General features: G+C 34.9%; 2 protein-coding genes, 1 non-coding gene and 2 pseudogenes across 3 annotated transcripts; all 5 read right to left on the bottom strand.

Annotated features, from left to right (window-relative positions):
• Positions 1–1,830: 1,830 nt before the first annotated feature.
• Positions 1,831–3,746, bottom strand: LOC142616957 (receptor-like protein EIX2; annotated as a pseudogene).
• Positions 3,747–5,066: 1,320 nt separating this feature from the next.
• On the bottom strand, positions 5,067–6,224 carry LOC142616956 (uncharacterized). The gene is made up of 3 exons (XM_075789686.1): positions 6,188–6,224; positions 5,948–6,105; positions 5,067–5,840 (listed from the first exon to the last, which is right to left on the bottom strand). Exons 1-3 carry the CDS (start codon positions 6,222–6,224, stop codon positions 5,067–5,069), a joined length of 969 nt encoding a protein of 322 aa, XP_075645801.1.
• A 375-nt stretch (positions 6,225–6,599) lies between these two features.
• LOC142614804 (putative L-type lectin-domain containing receptor kinase S.5) lies at positions 6,600–8,596 on the bottom strand (annotated as a pseudogene).
• A 3,722-nt stretch (positions 8,597–12,318) lies between these two features.
• LOC142618100 (5S ribosomal RNA) lies at positions 12,319–12,437 on the bottom strand. Its single transcript, XR_012841153.1, has one exon. It is a non-coding gene; the product is annotated as a 5S ribosomal RNA (ribosomal RNA).
• Positions 12,438–15,778: 3,341 nt separating this feature from the next.
• LOC142614517 (putative L-type lectin-domain containing receptor kinase S.5) lies at positions 15,779–17,765 on the bottom strand. Its single transcript, XM_075787049.1, has one exon. It carries the CDS (start codon positions 17,763–17,765, stop codon positions 15,798–15,800), a length of 1,968 nt encoding a protein of 655 aa, XP_075643164.1. The 3' UTR covers positions 15,779–15,797.
• Positions 17,766–19,332: the final 1,567 nt, after the last annotated feature.

Genomic DNA, 19,332 nt, shown 5'->3' with positions numbered 1-19,332 from the left:
GGTATGCTGACATTTCATCATTGTTTGTGGGTGACAATTCATCATTGTCATTGACTGCATTGAGCCTTAATGGAATCAAACGTAATTGTATCTATTTTACAGATGATGATTTTTACGTGTTTTTAATTGTACCTGTAATGGTGGAGGGTCCGACATGGGCGTGTTTAGCATGGATGATGCCAAAATTAAGTCCCATTACTCCGGTCAATCCCTTTCCTTCTTTTGTACCCCCACTTTGGTACATATGAAGTGTATCAAATAAACTAGTGAATGTGTGCAAAACTTTTTGTTGTAAGATGTGTTTGTGTTTCTGTAGTTTGAAGTTTAGAAGTTATGTTACAGTGAAGAGCATAGTTATGTTACAGTGAAGGGCATGCCTTAGTTTATCAATCTGTTATTTTTCGATTTATTGAAATGCACTCTTCATGTTAATTTCTACAATCTATAGGTTCTTTCCACGTTTTTAATGAATTATTCTCATTGCACTGATATGTTGGACAACAGGGCTAGTCAATTTGAATTCTATCTATTGATGCAAAAGGCATTAATTATCATTTTAATTATTCAAATAAAAAAATGATTGGGATACTTTATGCTGGGCTTGGTATATATCATCTTTAAAAAGTTAGGAATCCTTCTCCTACCAGACAGAAGACAACTGGACGGTATATGGCAGTGCCAGTAAATAAATACTGTCCTTGAGCAATTCAAATTGAAAACAAAAAATGAAGCCCTTCTCTCCATCTTCAACAACCCAAGTTCGGCCTCCAGCAAGGTCCTCTTACACCGGTAATTTTGTTACCAGCAAAATTCTTTTCTTTCCCTCACCTTAATTAGTTTCTTAGAAATTAACCAAACATGGTTGTTCCTGCAGACATACACAAAGTGTTCTGTGCAAAACTTTAAAAGTTACTATATTCTTGTTCTTATTGTTTAATATATCGTGTTACATACATTCTTTTGTGAAAAGCATAAATGACGAGCTCTTTTTTCTATCAAAATATTGTGCGATATTATTATAGAAGTTTTTTTTTTTTTTTTTTTAAGGCCACAAGAAGAGGGTATTTTTATGTTTCTTCTAAACTGAATGCGAGCTTAGGCCATCCCCCTTCTCTCATTATTCCTTTTTTTTTTTTTTTTTTGAGAAAAAAAAAAAATAAAGCATGTGAACAGTAGTCTTCAGTATGCACCTTACACTTCTCACACAGTGCATCTGTGGTGATTCTTCGTCTGCCCAGATTGGCTTTTGTTGGAAGCGCTTCTCTGCAAGTGTACCAAACAAAATTTTTTACTTTGTTGGGGACCTCCATTTCAGGTTCATGATCAAGTGCTTTTTTATTTAATTCTATAATAAAGAATCATGTTGGAAAAAGGTATATTGTATTATTGTGACAAAACTAAATTATTACAATATCATTCAATTCATGGCCACTTATCCATAGAAGTTTGCATATGACAAAAATGCAATCCTATTAGTAGAAGATTCACTTTAATTTTTTTTATTTAAAAAGCCTTTACCTGGCACTGAGGGACTGAGGGTGAGATCCATAGATGGAGGAGCTGTGAATGAGGCTTAGAGAAGCAGTCAATGACTTACGAGAATGAACAATTTTTACTTATCTAATGGCATAGCCAAAACCAACTGTTTGACTTATCTAATGACTTTTGATGGAGCAAAGTGACAATTAAAAAAAAACAAAGTAAGAAAAAAAGTTGAATCTCATAACTAGGATGAGATGCTTTTGGTTTACTCATGTTGTTCCTTCTCATTTCTACTTTTGTGTGATGATGATTTCATTACCACTATCATTCTCATTAGTTTTCTCTGCTTCATACTTCACCTGAACAGTTTTTAGCCAGTGGACCTCCACAAAGCTCTGGGTTCCCAGCATAAGATGATGCTTGAAATGTTGTCATATGACCAGTGATATAAGGGATGGCGCCGAAGAAGTTATTGTTTGACAAATTAAGAAACCCCAAAGAGTCTAAAGCTAACATGCTTGGAGGAATTGGACCAAAAAGATTATTGCTTGAGAGATCAAGAGATGAAAGTTGCCGCAAATTCGAAATACTCTCAGGAATCTGGCAACTGATGTGGTTTGTATTCAAGTTCAGAATGATCAAACCTGCCAATTTCATTAGTTCTCGTGGAAGATATCCATGTAAGTTATTTCCAGAAAGATCTATGCTAGTCAAAAGAAAGAGTAAAGTGGTGTACTTTCTATCCAGGCCTTTTATATTCACAACCAAGCTTTGTTTGTAGTAGAAGAACATAGACAGGTCATTAGATTTAACTGTATTTTACACTTGAGCCATAGCTTTCAAATTACTAAAGATAGCAGGAACAATACAATTCAACTTGTTTTCTGCCAAGTCCAGGACTTGCAATGAACTTATATTTGAAAGCTTGGAGGGAAATTCTCCAGAAAATGCATTTGATCGCAAACTAAGAATTTTAAGAGTTTCACAATTTTAAGAGATGTGAAACTTTCTCCAATCCATTGTGGAATGCTACCCTTTAGCATCTTGTTTCCAAGATCTAGTGTTATTAAAAGTGACAGATTTTGAAAAGATGATGGGAACTCTCCAGTGAGATTGTTATCACTTAGGTGAAGTGTCTGAAGCTAATTTAGTTGACCCAAGGAAGCTGGAATTTCCCCAAACAAATTGTTCTTTCTGAGGTCTAGAACCGTTAGCAAAGAACAGTTCCCAATGTTTGAAGGAAGCTTTCCTGTGAAATTGTTCCCTGAAAAATCAATTACTTGAATGGATGGCATATTTCCTATACTGGCAGGGATATCTTCTGTTATTTGATTACTGGAAAGAGAGAGAAACAATTGTTTTGACATGGAAGCACCTATATTTCTTGGGATAGGACCGGAAAAGTATTGTTGGATTGATTTAGGGATTCAATCTCACCAACTAGAAGAGGAATAGGTCCATCAAAGAGGTTGGAACTCAAATCAATGAATGCACCGGGAGCTACATTTAATGGATTTGATAGCTGACCATGTAATTGATTGAAAGAAACATTTTGTAGCGCTAAATTAGAAGCAGTTTACCAAAATCAGCTGGGTGTGGAACCTGAAATGCTAGCATTTGAGAAGTCTAGATCCTTCAGCTTCTTCTGTGATTTAAGCCAAGCTGGAATTGAAGGACCCAAATAGCAATTACCCATATAAAGATCCTGGAGTTGGAATGTTGGGACCCAATTGGAATTGACGTTCAGAGTGAATGAATTGGGACCCAAGTGTAAAGATTTCTGCATAGTTAGCTTTGAAAAATGTGATTCTGTGAGAATTCCTATCAATTTGTTAGAAGAAACATCGAAATTGACCAACTCAGAAGTTGTCCTAAACTATCTGGAAGAGTCCCATTAAAAAGGTTAGAGCTAGATCAAGATGAACAAGATTTTCATGCTGACCCAACCAATTTGGTAATTTACCATACAATTGATTCGAAGACAATCCCAAGTAATCCAGACTAGGCAGTGGGCTTATAGAAAGACAGTTTTCTATTTCTTCAAGGGATTCAGGTAAAGATCCCACCAGGTTATTAAAAGATATATCAAAATATTTCAGATTGCAAAGTTTACCAATGGAAGCAGGTATTTTGTCATGTAATTCATTGGTAGCTAGATCAAGAATTTCTATCTTTTTCCATCCTCCCCTAAACAACTGATAGCAACTTCCGTTAAGAAAGTTTTCTGCAAGATTCAAAGTCTGCAAGTTTTTTAGTTCACCAAAACCAAGTCAATAATTTTAAATTGTTATATTCTATAAGTAATCTTGATATATAAAAAAAAAATGCTCTTTTTTTTTCTTCCAATTTCTCATTAAATTTTTTTAATTTTATGTGAGGCTAGTAAATCAAATTAACAGTATAATAATAAATATACATTGTTCTTTTAGTTGCAAATGTACCAAGTACACAAAGTCCAAACCATATTGAAGGAAGGTAAAATATCTTCTTTCAAAGGTCCTCTTGTCACAGGAGATTGTGGGTAGTGGAGGTCAGGATCTAAATTATAACCTATGAATTAAAAATAACAAATTTCGAGAGATTATATATATATATATATATATATATATATATATATATATATATATATATATCAAGTTCTTGTTTCAACTACCCCAAATAAATGACAATAATTTCATTTGACACAATCCTTGCACTATATTTTGCTTCAAGTTCTTCCAAGAACGTACTAAGATATCTATCTGAATTAATATCTAAGCATCGAATTAGTATCAACATATAACAGGCTAACTCAATTATATAAAAACAAACTTATCACAATCACCATACAAAAAGCCCTAAATTAACAAATCATAAGGTATCCAAATTTATAAGCAGTAGAAATAAATTGAAAGCATACATCTCCACAGTATTTTAGGAAAAAATATTTTAATTTTTCAATTTTATAATAATATGATGGATTTTTATACAAAGAATAAACCTAAAGTGTTGGATTTTGCTTGCTCTCTATTCAACCGATAGGGTGCATGAACTTGGTTTAGTGGCTACATATGTCAGTTTGTATGGAAGTGTGAATATTGGTGCCAAATAGCACTTTTGGGGCGACTAATGAGCAAAAACAAACAAAAAAATAAAATATACGCTTTTTAAATTTTCATTTTTATAAAGTTAATTCAAACACATGCTTAATTTTATTAAAATAATAGAACTTGTTACCTGATAGTCCTAATCCAAATTAAACAAGCTTATCTTATCCATGGTTTGGCATGCACGTTGCTTGTTTTCTTCTCCCAATTTTGGAAGGCCAACTCGCATCAAGTGATAAAGCCGTTGTTGATAAGAACAAATAAGCTATTTGCTTTTATTTAAAAAATTGCAATTGGTGAAAACATTTGGCGCAACCATAACTTGTAAGCACAATTTTTATTATGTAGTATAGTATATGATATAATGTGATTTATCGATATCAGTACTCTTTTGTAGATATATATTTGTTATAATATAAAGAATTATAGATATATAAAACTCTTTTCTTCTGCTTTGCTTTTTTTTTTTTTTTGAAAAGGAAAACTTCATTCATTCATTTATAAAAGGCAAACATCTTGATACAATTGTTCAATGACTGGAGGAGGGGAATCCTCTATCCAATACAAATCCTCAACAATAATTCTAGCATATTGCGCTAACACATGAGCCACCTTATTTCCACTTTGCCTTATGTGAGAAGTAGACATCCACTGTAAGCCCCTAATGAGATGTTTAATATCTTCCACGACATTCCCCAGCAGAGATATGTTGGCTGCTTGCGATGAAATAGCTTTTATGACATTAACATTGTCTCCCTCAATAACCAGCCTGGAGAAACCTGCATCAATAGCAAATTCAATGGCCTTTCTGCATGCTAACAGCTCACCTTTCTCACTACCATGCACTGCTGGCCCTCTTGCAGACATGGCAGCCATGACTTCGCTTTTATAGTTATGGATTATAGCCCCAACACCGGTTCTGTTCACCTCAGAAAAAACTGCTGCATCAAAATTCAGCTTAACAGCCGATTCTGGAGGTGGTTCCCAAGCCTCCCTGCTGTTCTGCATAACTGGTTCTGCATCAAGTTGCTCTTGAGCGTGTTTATACTCCTGTAAATATTCTGCTGCCCTCCGATTAAGAGTCCCTGGATCAATAAATTTGCCACCATGAAGAACACTGTTGCGCCTACTCCAAATAAACCAAGCTTGAGTGAAGAAAACTTCCACTTCCTCCAATGACAATCGGTCTAGTAGATACTCCAATAAATGCAGCAAATCATACTGATCCGTGCATCCCTTCTGCAGAATTTTAACACTACCAGCCCACACATCCTGTGCAGTGGCACACTCCCAAAGTGCATGAATTGTTGATTCTGAGCATCTACTACAAATCGGGCACACATTCTCTGATATAATCCTTCACTTGGTAAGGTTCAAACTTGTCGGCGAATATCATGACATGCTCTCCATCCAAACACTTTGATCTTGTTTGGAATTTTAAGCTTCCACAAGGCAGCCCAAACTCGCTTCCCATAACTTCCATTAGAACTTTCAGCCCCTCTTCCATCCTTCAAAACTTGTTGCGCAACTCTATATGCTGATTTAACAGTGAATTTCCCATTATTATTATGCAGCCATATAATGGAATCAGACACACTCCTTTGACTCGGGAATTTTACATATTGCATTAGCCTCCTCCTCATGAAATAACGCCATCACTACCTCAGTCCTCCATTCATGTAATTCATGATCAATTCTCCTATGTTTAATTATATTGCTTTGTACTATCCATGCACAATTTCTTTTTGGCTCTCATTGGTGCTAGGCATTTAGTGTATTCCACAATCTTGTTAGTATTATTAATTTGAAATATAAATTCAAAATTATGAGATTGAGATTTTCAATAAAGATAACAACACCTATTTGAGAAGAAAAATCCTAAGAGATAGCATCTCCAGACTGAACAAAGATAATCCTAAGATAAACCTTGAGAGGTAACATCTCCATAAATAAACTAACTAGTAGATAATCATTGACATTTTTCTCAAAAAACAACGCACATAACATTTCAATTCAAGCTCTTGGCAAGAATCATCTCCCAGTCAGTTTTGTGAATGGACTAAGTTGGCTTCCACTGGAAAAGTTTTCAGCATCCTCCTCGAATGAAGGATGTATGGCTGGCCACACAAAAGCAGGTCTTTTAGTGGGCACTAGTGGTGGAGGCACTTCCCCTGTAAGTACCTGCAAACCTGTTCTCATGGATGGTCTCTGGTGTGGATTTGGATGGCAACAAGCCAATGCCAAAACAAGCATGCTCAGCATTCATTCCTCATCAAATTCCTTGGTCAATCTCGAATCAATGGCATCAAGTATCCTTTCCTGCCTGTGAAGTTCCCATAGCCAATGCACAATGTTGTTGTTGTAGTCACTTTGCTCATTCTGATTTCCAGGCTTCCTTCCACTGACAACTTCCAATACAAGAACACCAAATGCATAGACATCTGTTTCAATAGTTGCCCTACGAGCAAGAAAAGTTTCTGGAGCCATATAACCTAGTGTTCCTGCAATGACTTTTGTTGTGTGGTGAGTATTTTCGCTTTGTTGAAGGGTACGAGCTAGTCCAAAGTCTCCCAACTTTGCATTGAACTTTGAGTCCAGCATTATGTTGCTGGCTTTTATGTCTCGATGAAGCACCCTCTTTTCACACCCATCATGAAGATAATCCAATGCCTGAGCCACCCCATAAATTATGGTGTGCCTTCTTTCCCATCCTAGTGTAGGTTCCTCCATGCCTAGTTCCTCATTGCCATATATGAACCTGTCTAGGCTACAATTTGGCATGAACTCGCACACAAGAAGAAGCTCACACCTTTCATAACACCAGCCAATGAGTCTCACAAGATTCCTGTGGTGGAGGCTACCAATTGTTGTGACTTCTGCTATTAATTCTTGTTTGCCTTGACTTGAATCCTTTGAGATTCTCTAGACAGCTACCTCCTTACTTGCTAAGAATCCCTTATAGACTGTTCCAAAGCAACCTTTTCCAAGCTTGTTTTTGGGGTTGAAGTTGCCAGTTGCCTTTCTCAGATCTTTGAATTTGAATTTTTGTGGAGCCATAGAGGACCCTTGAATCTGGTCTTCTATCCTAAAATATGCATCCTCTGGTTGCTCTCTGTGTTTATTCTGCCAATACAAGTAAAACATAATCATGCTTAATACAATAAGCACTACCAGAACTGTGATCCATACCCACAACATCTCTAATTCTTCATCAGCAACATCTGAACTATGAAATTTCCATGTTATTAAGCAGTTTATTTGAATGGCATTGCCGGTTGAAGTTGAGAATCCCACAAAAACCTTCTCTGAAAGATAGCTAGAGAGCTCAAGAGGCAGAGAAATTAGCTTATACTCACTTGTTTTATTAGTCTTAGCAGAGACATTCATCACTTTGCCATCATACTGAACCCTTACCTTTATTGCATCATACAAATATGTTTCAGAAAGATTGATCCCATACCTGGTTAAAGATACTTGTTCAATTGAGTGGATGCTATTTACATCCAAGCCAGCATGGTTGTCATCAATATCTTCTTCGTAGCTCTTTCTTGTGTCAAATTCTACTGCCACTATTTTTGCTTGATGGGATCCATTGGTGCTTGCATTTACAATCCCGAGCCACTGTCCTTTGCTTTTCTGTGGAAGAGTGGTATCTGCAGCTAATATAAAGGCCATGCCTTCGCCTACTGGAGACTGCTTTGAAGACAAATCTGGAGTGATTTTAAGATCAAAGGTGGTATTGAAAGATGCTGTGACCTTTTTGCTCTTGCTCCACAATCTGAATGGCTTGTTGTAAGAGATAAGTCCAGAAGAATTTGTGATAGGATCATTAGCAACATCTGGTGTAACTTGGATTTCATTCAATAAAATTGTAGTGCCCTCAGTGATAATTAGATTATGCTCATCTTCTTTTTTGAAGGTTGAAAAATTAAAATCTAAGCACCCTACTTGAGTAAGAGCTCCACCCAAGAGGACTGCTAACAAAAGGGACCAAACTACCTGTGAAAAGCACATTCTCCCTATGGAAAACACAAAATGGTTTTAATAGGTATCAGGATTTCAATTTTTCTGGAAAGGTTAAGAACACTGATTCAGAAAAATGAAGGCGAGGTTTTGGAATTTATTTAAGACAATATTGTATAGTGTATACAGAAGATATAAGGTGTTACAGTTCTAAAACAGAGCTATTACCCTGTACTTTCTACAATTAGTTTTAAATGTTGTTCAACGCTAGAAAATTTTGAAAATCATGACTTTCAAGTAGCATGGAATCATGGAATGGAAGTAGTCATGTAGTCGTGACATCTTGCCATCTTTGGGGGGCTTTTTTTAATCCTTAGGTTTCACTCTCAAAGATGAACGACATTAGAAATACTACAAATTACATATTTACAATGTGATTTGTCAAATAGTGAAGTTTCAACTATTGAAAAATTTACCATATGGGTCTACAAACTGATGTATGAACGTTTAAACTTACTTATTATGTTGTTGATGTGATACCCATCATTGTCACGACAATTTGTAAAACTTAGTTTTGATAGAACAAATCTATTTATCTCCATTTTTTTCATATTAAATCAAGATAAGTAGTAATATTTGTCAATGGAAACTTGGAATAAAAATTTAGTAACATGTGAAATTGAATGAAGGAATAATCTGTGTAAAAGTAGTGTACACTCATTCATATAAAAAGAACCAAAAGACTACTATTGCATATAAAAAGAACCACAACAGCCACCAAAATTTTCAGCGTCTGTACTACAATATAGTTGAATACGATAAAATAGTTCTAAGAAATTATAACGAGGGAAAAAGAAGAGAGGGGCTCAAGGGAAAAGGATTGGAAACCGAGCTTAGAGTGGTGGAAATGTTGGATTCCACAAGGATGTGGAAGACTACATTCATAGCACAATTATCCATCACTCCTTGCCCAAGAGCACGTCCATCGTCTCTTACCAATCGGCGGTCAAGCATAATCTCTAACCATCCCTCTTTATTTCAATAACTTAACTGGGTTGTTTGGTCTCTTTTTTTTCTTTTTTTCTTTTTTCTGCTGGCGACTTGGCGGTGGAGGAGTAAGAGACAGAGAGACAAAGAAGCGTGTAGTGGAGGAATTTTTTTTTTTGAGAAACGGTGGGAAAAAAAAATTAAAGAGGGACATACCCTTTTTTGTATTTTTTTAGGTTTAGAGATAGATATGAAATATAATAAATAAGGAATAATTAATGAGATACAAATTAGAATATTGATATCAATGAGTATCTTTTTTGACAGTTGGATTTACTTACATCTAATGGTTTAGAAAATGTGTAACTCTAAAGAGTTACACCAGATATAACTTGAACTAATCTCTCATATATATATATATATATATATATATATATAAAACACCCCTTTTTACACCCACTAATCAAATGGTGCCACCTTTGTTTTTCAAACTTGATTTTACTTAAAATACTACAGCCTAACACACATGATTACTACACCTTTAAATATATTTGAATATTAATTTTATAAAAAAGAAATGTGCTCCGGTCTCCTTGTCTTCTTCTCTGTTATGTCCACCACATCTCATGCACCATCATCACCAAACCGAGTAATTCTTAGGTACTCCCGGAGTATGAAAAATGGTGCTCTCTCCTCTCACATTCATGGTGGGGTCCACTCATTAAATTCATGGCCGGGTCCATCGTAAATGTAAGAAGAGGGAGCATCATTCTTCATACTCCGGGAGTACTTAAGAATTTTCCCACCAAACCACACTTGCTACCACCACAACCGCCGCCACTAACTCTCATGTCCTCTCCAATTGCCGCCTCTCTATGGAAAACCCAAAAAGATTCCTTCTTCAACTCCCTTTCTTCACCTTTACATTTTTAGTTTCCATGAATACTTTTTCTCTTGATTGGTCAACTTTTTTTCTTTAGAAGCTCAAATCCTCCATCTTTTTCTTTTAGATTTTGCATACCCGAACTGGGTTCCTTGAATTTTGATCTAGGTATCAAGATTTTTGATGTCAAGTTCAACTAAGTAAAGCCAGTTGCTTTCTTGTGTGTGTGAAATTTCTCTTTGTTTTTTGGTTATAAGATTTGTTCTTGGGCTGGGATGAACGACATCATTGACAGTGGCAGCTCCTTACTTTGATAAAGTCTCCAACTGTTTGGATCTGAAATTTTTGTTTTGTCTTTTTTTTTATATATATAAAATTAATATTTGAATATATTTAAGGGTATAGTAATCGTGTGTATTAGACTGTAATCTTTTAAGTGAAATCAAGTTTTAAAAATTGAGGTGGCACCATTTGATTAGTTGGTGTAAAAAGAGGTGTTTACACCACGTCCTTATTGAATTTAATCTTTCTCTCTCTCACACACACACACATATAAGTTGTCACAATCTAAATACAAATCTTTGACAAGAAATTCAATGTTATGTAAAGGAAGAAATTTGAAGACATAAAGATTGAATTTGTGAAACAATGAGGTGGATTTGAAGGTAGGGGAGTTTTAAATGGTTTTGAAACCCGGACCGGACTGGACCGTACGGTCCAACTGGAAAAACCGCGAACCGACCATTTTTGCGGTTTGTTTAACATGAAGAACCAATCCATGCAAAAAAAGCAGTGACATGTACGGATCGCGGTCCGACCGCCCGATTCTGTGACGGTTGGAAGATTTGACATTTGTGAACCTTTTTGTCAATTTTAATTTTCTATGAACTTTCTTTTAATTATTGATATATTGGAGATTAGCTAATGATGAACCGTGAGTTTTTGCTTTTGAGGGAATATTCAATATAAATTATAATTGTTACTAAATCCCTTTTAGAGAATAATTATTGAACTTTATTGGGGCTTGCACACTTGTAATTTGTAAGGTGAATTTTTTTTTTCTTTCTTTTTGGGTGTGCATTGTTGTCACGTGTTTAGCTCATAAATTGTGTTTGGGTATGTGACAAGAAACAAAGCACATGACAAGCATGATAGAATGTCCGCTTTCCCATCATATTGTACTTAGCACAAATCATCTCTACTCACTTCATTTCTAATGGTATGTTTGGTTGGGGTGAAATGATAGAGGGGGAGAGAAAATGAGTGAAGGGGGGGGGGGGGGGGGGGGAGGGGTGTGGGGAGAAGATGGGGGTGGGGAGTTTTCTCCCTAGGTCCACCATTTAAGAGGAAAAAGTTTTCTCCTTAATTTATGGAGAAAACTAGATAGAAAAGTGGAGAGGAAGTGAGTTTGATTGGAAATTACCCTTCTACTCTCCCCTTATTTAATGTTGCCTTTTTTTTTCTTTTTTCTTTTTTCTTTTTTACTTCCTTTTTCTTCTTTTTGTTTTTGGCTAGCGTACGTTGAACTTGACTTTGTTTTAATGTTTTACTTCCTTTTTTTTTCATATCAAACTGAAACTTCTTTTTTATTATTATTAGTTTTTCTTTTGCTAGATGTTTTATTAATTGTGTTAGTTTGTAATAATTTAAAAAATTAATTTTTATAAACTATTAAAAAAAATTTATGTACTAGGGACATAAGAGAAAATTTTTACAAACTACATTTTTTATTCTCTTATTTTTCTATTCAACTAAATAAAAGAGTTTTCTATCTTTCTATTTTTCCACTCTCTCAACCAAACAAAATCTTTTTTTTTTAGAATACTAAGTATTTTTAACACACACATACATGAGAAGACGAGAGAGTTTTTTTAAAGAAACTTACAGTGGTGTATATCTAAAAGGGCCTAAAAGAAAGGGGTGCAACACGAAAACTTCCCAAGAGGTCACCCATCCTAGTACTATTCTCACCCAAACATGCTTAATTGCGGAGTTCTGATGGGATCCAGTACATTAGTGTTGGTATGATCGCACCCCACTCTCTTAACCAAAAACACGGAGAGAAAACTAAATATTTTCTATCTACCCACTTTTCCACCCCTCCTTATTTCCTATCTCCCACTTTTCCATCCTCTCAATCAAATGGACCCTAAAATGGGAAATAACCAAAGAAAATAATATGATAGCTCAAGAAGATGATATGATAAAAATGTCCAAATCTTAGTTGCCATATTCTTTTTGTTTCTTATCTTCTAATTCTATTAATCAAATCAATAACATCTATACAGCATAAAATTCTACTAGATTGTCTTTCATACTTCTCTGTCATAAATTTGATAATACAATGACATAGATCTAGCAAGCCCTCTCCCTCGACAGCTTTAACAGTCTTCCTATCTCTTCACAGGACCTAGGTGGCTCTCCATTGAGTCCAAAACGTAATCTCAATATATGGTCTTCTCTTTTGTTAAGTGTCTTTAGAAGTTTCTCTACCTCTTGCATCATTAGCTGTTTCTTGACCATCTTTTCTAGCATTGTTTCATCCGGTCCTGATAGAACCTTGTTCAAAATCTGTAGAGATATGTCATTGTCTTAAAATAGTATAGCTAATCTTTTTAGCCTTTTTTTTTATTACACTTCTTTTAAACCTCGTTCCCTTATTTGGAGAATCTTCATTTGAAATGATCTTTTTGATGATTCAGATTAAATATTACAAATCTAAAAATCAAGTATCACATCAATTAAAATTTTAAAGCGAAATGATTTTACGTACACTATTGAACTCAAAAAAATATAACATTAACCTTAAAATGGACATGATCTTCCTCCAAATCACAAACAACTATTAGTTCGTCATATTTAAAATGTGTTTTCATTAAGGGTAAAAACCTATTTTATGTTGGTAATTCACAATATTATTCAGAGTGGGAGGGCCAGCCCATCAACTTTTGTACTAAATACCCTCTGAAAAACGGAAGAGATGGATTGGGTTCCCCAAGTTGAAGAAGAAGATACCCAACAAACTGATATTGAAATAAGTTTCCAAAAATATGGTTTTGTATAGATTTTAATTGTGAAAGATAAATTTTAAATTTGTTTCCCGAATATATTTTAATTTAAGTTGTTTGTTAAAAAAACTAAAATCAATTTTAAAAACACCTAAAACATGTATTCAATCAAGTAAAAAAAAAAGAAAAAAAGAAAAGAAAAAGAAGATGTATTCAATTTTGAATTATGTTTACACAGTAAATTTAATAGCCATTTTTAAGTTTGGTTTTTAGAAAACAATTCACCTAACATTTTTTTTTTCCACTTTAATGAGCCCGACTACATTTTGTTTTCAAGTGAGAAAAACAGATTTTTAAAATGACTAACCAGTGCTATCTTCACCTTCATTTGTTTGCTATCTTCCATATACCTCTCCAGTTCTCTTGAATCTCTTCATAGTTATGTCTTTGACCAATCTATTTTTTTCTATTTAAAGAGCAAGCATTTGTTTATATTAGAAACTGCTGCTTCTATGTTGGGTTATTTTTCTTTGTTACTTGTATCTTTGATCATTGTTTTTTTCATTCCCAGTTGCTCTCTCTCTCTCTCTCTCTCTCTCTCTCTCTCTCTCTCAATGTATGCTTTGAGTAGGTTGATCTTTGAGATATGTTGCTAATGAACTAAGTTTTAATATCTAATCATGCATTTGTTACTTTGAAAATTAAATTAGTTTATTTTTCTTTATATTATTTTTTCTACTATATATCCTACTCTTCAAGACATTTGAGACAAATTCAAAATTTTGATTGGATGACTCAATAATAATGACAAGATTGATACCCAACTTCTGAATATGAAAATTGAATAATATGCCTGCAAAATTAAAGTGGAATGGAACTTAAAATATAAAAAGGTAAGAATTTATGCTTATATGTACAGTTTTTAAACATCTAACATATTTGTGAACATTGCCATGTGTTTTATTTTAATCTCAATTTTCAACAAACTGAAACTAATGTTGTATAAACATGTCAACCTCGGATGATTAAAACAAGATCATACGCTGGTGGACAATGTTCCATGAAATGTGCATGTAATGCATGCAAATTTCTGGTCTCTTTCTTAAGGGGACCGGACCTCAAAGAAATCGAATTACTACAAATGACTAAGATGATAGTTTTATCTATACTACTATTTAACTATGAAGCACGGGTGCATTTTCGGATTTGAGTGCGGGTGTGAGACTCGGCAATTTTTGAAAAAGTAGGATGCGGATGTGACAGGTTGCGGTGATTAAAAAATTATTAAAAATATTTTTATTTATATTTTCTATATATTTTTACTATTAAAATATTCTTAAAAAACACATTACTATGGTCTTGGTTCACAAAACAAAGAAAGAAGAAGGCAAGAAACACAAAACAAAAAAGAAAACACAAAAGAAGCAACAAATATTCATAATAAAATTGAAGAATGACAGATTTAGGATGTTTGGGCCTCATTCAAAGCCGATTTCGGCTATTCCGGCATGACTCAAGGCTGATTTCGATTGATACAATCTGATTCGGCCAATACAACTCGATTCTGGTCGAATCGACGCGAATCGAAGCCAAGTTCGTGCAAAAAAAAAAAAAAACTCAGATGTGGCATCAACTCGTGGGCAGCGGTGTCGGTTGCAGCACCCCGCGTTGGGCTGTGTCAGACTCCGGTGCGGCACCCTCCCAGCCGTGTTGGTGCTTCCTAGCTATTTAAGGGGCTTTCCCTGTTTGGGTTCCTCATTTTTTTAGTTCAAAAATACCTCTACACCCCTATGTTTAAGTAGAAAAAAAAAATGACAATTCAGTAAAAATACAACTCTAACTCCCACTAAAATATTGCCTAAAAAATAAAGTCACTCTCCTGTTATAATTTGGGATTACTATATTTTCTAATCACAAAATATCTACGCGTTTGTGGATGAAATATTTTTTTTATCACACCCCTAAGTATTTTGTGATTGAAAAATATAGTAATCCCAAATTATAATAGATTCAAATCATTAATCTTTACCAAAAAAAAAAATGAAGAGACTCTGAGTACGCGTTACTTATAAATTAGATTCTCCGAATAAAAAATATATATAAAATAAAAACACAAATTTTTTTTGGGTACAAAATAGGCCACTAAAAAAAAAGCTTCATCCCAAAACGAGTTTGATAAAGCTAGTACAAAATAATTCAATTTCTTACAAAGGTAGGAATCCAAACACCTTACAAAGATAAAGATACAAAGATAGATAGCATCTCCATACCGAATAAAGATAAACCTTGAGAGGTAACATCTCCATCATAAACTAACTAATAGATAATGAAAGATATTTTTCTAACAAAATAACACTTTAACATTCCAATCCAAGGTCTTGGCATGATTCATCTCCCAGTCAGTTCTGTGAATGGGCTAAGTTGGCTTCCACTGGAAAAGTTTTCAGCATCCTCCTTGAATGAAGGAGGCATGGCTGGCCACACAAAAGCAGGTCTTTCAGTGGGCACCAGTGGTGGAGGCACTTCCCCTGTAAGTACCTGCAAAACTGTTCTCATGGAGGGTCTCTGGTGTGGATTTGGATGGCAACAAGCCAATGCCAAAACAAGCATGCTCAGCATTCCCTCCTCATCAAATGCCTTGGTCAATCTTGAATCAATTGCATCAAGTATCCTTTCCTGCCTGTGAAGATCCCATAGCCAGGGCACAAGGTTGTTGTTGCTGTAGTCACTTTGCTCATTCTGATTTCCAGGCTTCCTTCCACTGAAAACTTCCAATACAAGAACACCAAATGCATAGACATCTGTTTCAACAGTTGCCCTACCAGTAAGAAACGTTTCTGGAGCCATATAACCCGGTGTTCCTGCGATGACTTTAGTTGTGTGGTGAGTATTTTTGCTTTGTTGAAGGGTACGAGCTAGTCCAAAGTCTCCCAACTTTGCATTGAACTCTGAGTCCAACATTATATTGCTGGCTTTTATGTCTCGATGAAGCACCCTCTTTTCACACCCATTATGAAGATAATCCAATGCCTGAGCCACCCCATAAATTATGGTGTGCCTTCTTTCCCATCCGAGTGTTGGTTCCTCCATGCCTAGTTCCTCATTGCCATATATGAACCTGTCTAGGCTACAATTTGGCATGAACTCGTACACAAGAAGAAGCTCACGCCTTTCATAACACCAGCCGATCAATCTCACAAGATTCCTGTGATGGAGGCTACCAATTGTTGTGATTTCTGCTATGAATTCTTGTTTGCCTTGACTTGAATCCTTTGAGACTCTCTTGACAGCTACCTCCTTATTTGCTAAGAATCCCTTATAGACTGTTCCAAAGCCACCTTTTCCAAGCTTGTTTCTGGGGTTGAAGTTGCGAGTTGCCTTTCTCAGCTCTTTCAATTTGAATTTTTTTGGAGCCATAGAGGACCCTTGAATCTGGTCTTCTATCCTTGGATATGCATCCTCTGGTTGCTCTCTGTGTTTTCTCTGCCAATACAAGTACAACCCAATCATGCTTAATACAATAACCACTAATGGAACTATGATCCATACCCACAACATCTCTTCACCAGGAATTTCTGAACCATGGAATTCCCACGATCTTAAACAATTTGCTTGAGTGTCATTGCCTATTGAAGCTGAGATTCCCACAAAAACCTTCTCCGGAAGATGGTTAGAGAGCACGAGATTTTGAGACATTACTTGCACGTACTCAGTTTCGCTAGTCTTAGCTGCAGAGACATTCATTTTCATCTCTTTGCCATCATACTGAATCCTTACCATTACTGTTACCTTATCAGCGCTAGAAAGGTTGATCCCATAGTCGGTTAAAGATTCTTGTTTGATCGAGTAGATGCTATTTACATCCAAGCCAACATGATTATCATCCATATCTTCTTGGTAGCTCTTTCTTGTGTCAAATTCAACTGCCACTATATTAGCTTGAGAGGTTCCATTGGTGATATTATTTACAATCCCAAGCCATTGTCCTTGGCTGTTCTCTGGAAGAGTATCATCTGCAGCTAATATAAAGGCCATGCCTTCACCTCCTGGAGACTTCGTTGGAGTTATTACAAGACCAATGGTGGTATTGAAAGACGCTGTGATGTTTTTTCTCTTGCTCCACAATCTGAATTGCTTCTTGTAAAAGACACGTCCAGCACGATTCTGAATATTTTCCGACCCAATATCTGGTGTAACTTGGATTGCTTCCTCAATTGTTGAATTTCTCAGAGTGAGTTCACCCATATCTTCATTTTTGAAGGTTGAAAAATTAAAATCTAAGCACCCTACTTGAGTTAGAGCTCCACCCAAGAGGACTGCTAACAGAAGGGACCAAACTACCTGTGAAAAGCACATTCCCCCTATGGAAAACACAAAATGGTTTTAATACGTATCAGGATTTCTTCTTCTTTTTTTTCTGGCAAGGTTAAGAACACTGATTCAGAAAAATGATGGCAAAGTTTCGGAATTTATTTAAGACAATATTGTTTAGTGTATACGGAAATTTATAAGTTTATTTGAGTTCTAAAACAGAGAAATTACCCTGTACTTTCTACAATTTGTTTTTTTTTCTTTTTAAATGTTCAACGAAGGCAAAGTTTTGGAATTTAAGACAATATTGTATAGTGTACGTATACGGAAAAGTATTGAGTTTATCTGAGTTCTAAAGCAGAGAAATTACCCTGTACTTTCCACAATTTGTTTTTTTCTGTTTTAAATGTTCAGCGAAGGCAAAGTTTCGGAATTTAAGACACTATAGTATGGTGTGTACGGAAAAGTATTGAGTTTATTTGAGTTCGGCATTTAAGACAATATTGTAATAGTGTATTCGGAAAAGTATTGAGTTTATCAGAGTTCTAAAACAGAGAAATTACCCTGTACTTTCTACAATTTGTTTTTTTCTTTTTTAATTATTCAACGCTAAAAAATCATGACTTGTCAAATAACATGGAATCATGGAAGTGTTCATATATGAAGTGGTGACATCTTGCCATCTTGGTGGTTTTTTTTTTTTGGAGGATAATTTTTTTTTTTTTTCTCTTTAGGTTTCACTCTCAAAGATGAGCGATGTTAGGAATACTACAAATTACATCAGTTTTACAATTTGGTATGTCAAATTATAAACACAATACAAAGCTATTGAAAAGTTTACCACATTGGTCTTAGATGTATCGGCTTTTAAACTTAAACACACAACAAAAAAGTAACTAAGAAATTTGTTTATTATATTGTTGATATAAAATTAATCACATTCATTATTATATTAATTTGTAGTACCTTTTAAAAATAAATTAATAGTATATTTAAGAAAGTAATTAAGAAAATTATTTATTTTATTGTTATTGTGACATCAATCATATTCATAATCACACTAATCTGTAATAATTTATAGTAAAATTGCTAATAAATTTAATATTTTCCTTTGCATAAGCATGGTTATAACTTATAAGCAGTGAGACCCAGATTTAATCACAAACTAAGGGACCTGATTGATTTAATCACAAACTAAGAGACCTAATTGGTTGTAATGTTTCCTACCACTTTGTTGCTTACTACAACCACAACATCTCCTTAGGCTCTAATCTGAATAGATTATAGTTCAGGTTTTCCAAAATTCTAGACTGAATGAGTTTAGTTCTTTGCTTTTAGTAGATGAACTTTAACTATTTAACTATCAATGTGTCACTTTATTCCGCCTGTTGCAATTGCATCTTAATAGAACAAATTAAGAACATGATATTAATCATGTATTGTAACTTGGCCATAGTTCTCTCCTCTAGCAGAATCAACTAGATACCATAATGAATTGTTGATAGCAATGTCAAGCTTGTTTGGTACGAGAAGGTGTACCTTGTTTGGTGTATATTTATCTTCTCACTTACTGCAGGTGAGTTCTACTTGCTGTGAGAAAGAAGACATATAT

This window comes from Castanea sativa, chromosome 11, assembly GCF_040712315.1.
Source record: "Castanea sativa cultivar Marrone di Chiusa Pesio chromosome 11, ASM4071231v1".
Lineage (NCBI taxonomy): Eukaryota > Viridiplantae > Streptophyta > Magnoliopsida > Fagales > Fagaceae > Castanea > Castanea sativa.
The sequence above is the reverse complement of the archived record's forward strand: the minus strand, read 5'-3'. Positions and strand labels throughout refer to the sequence as shown.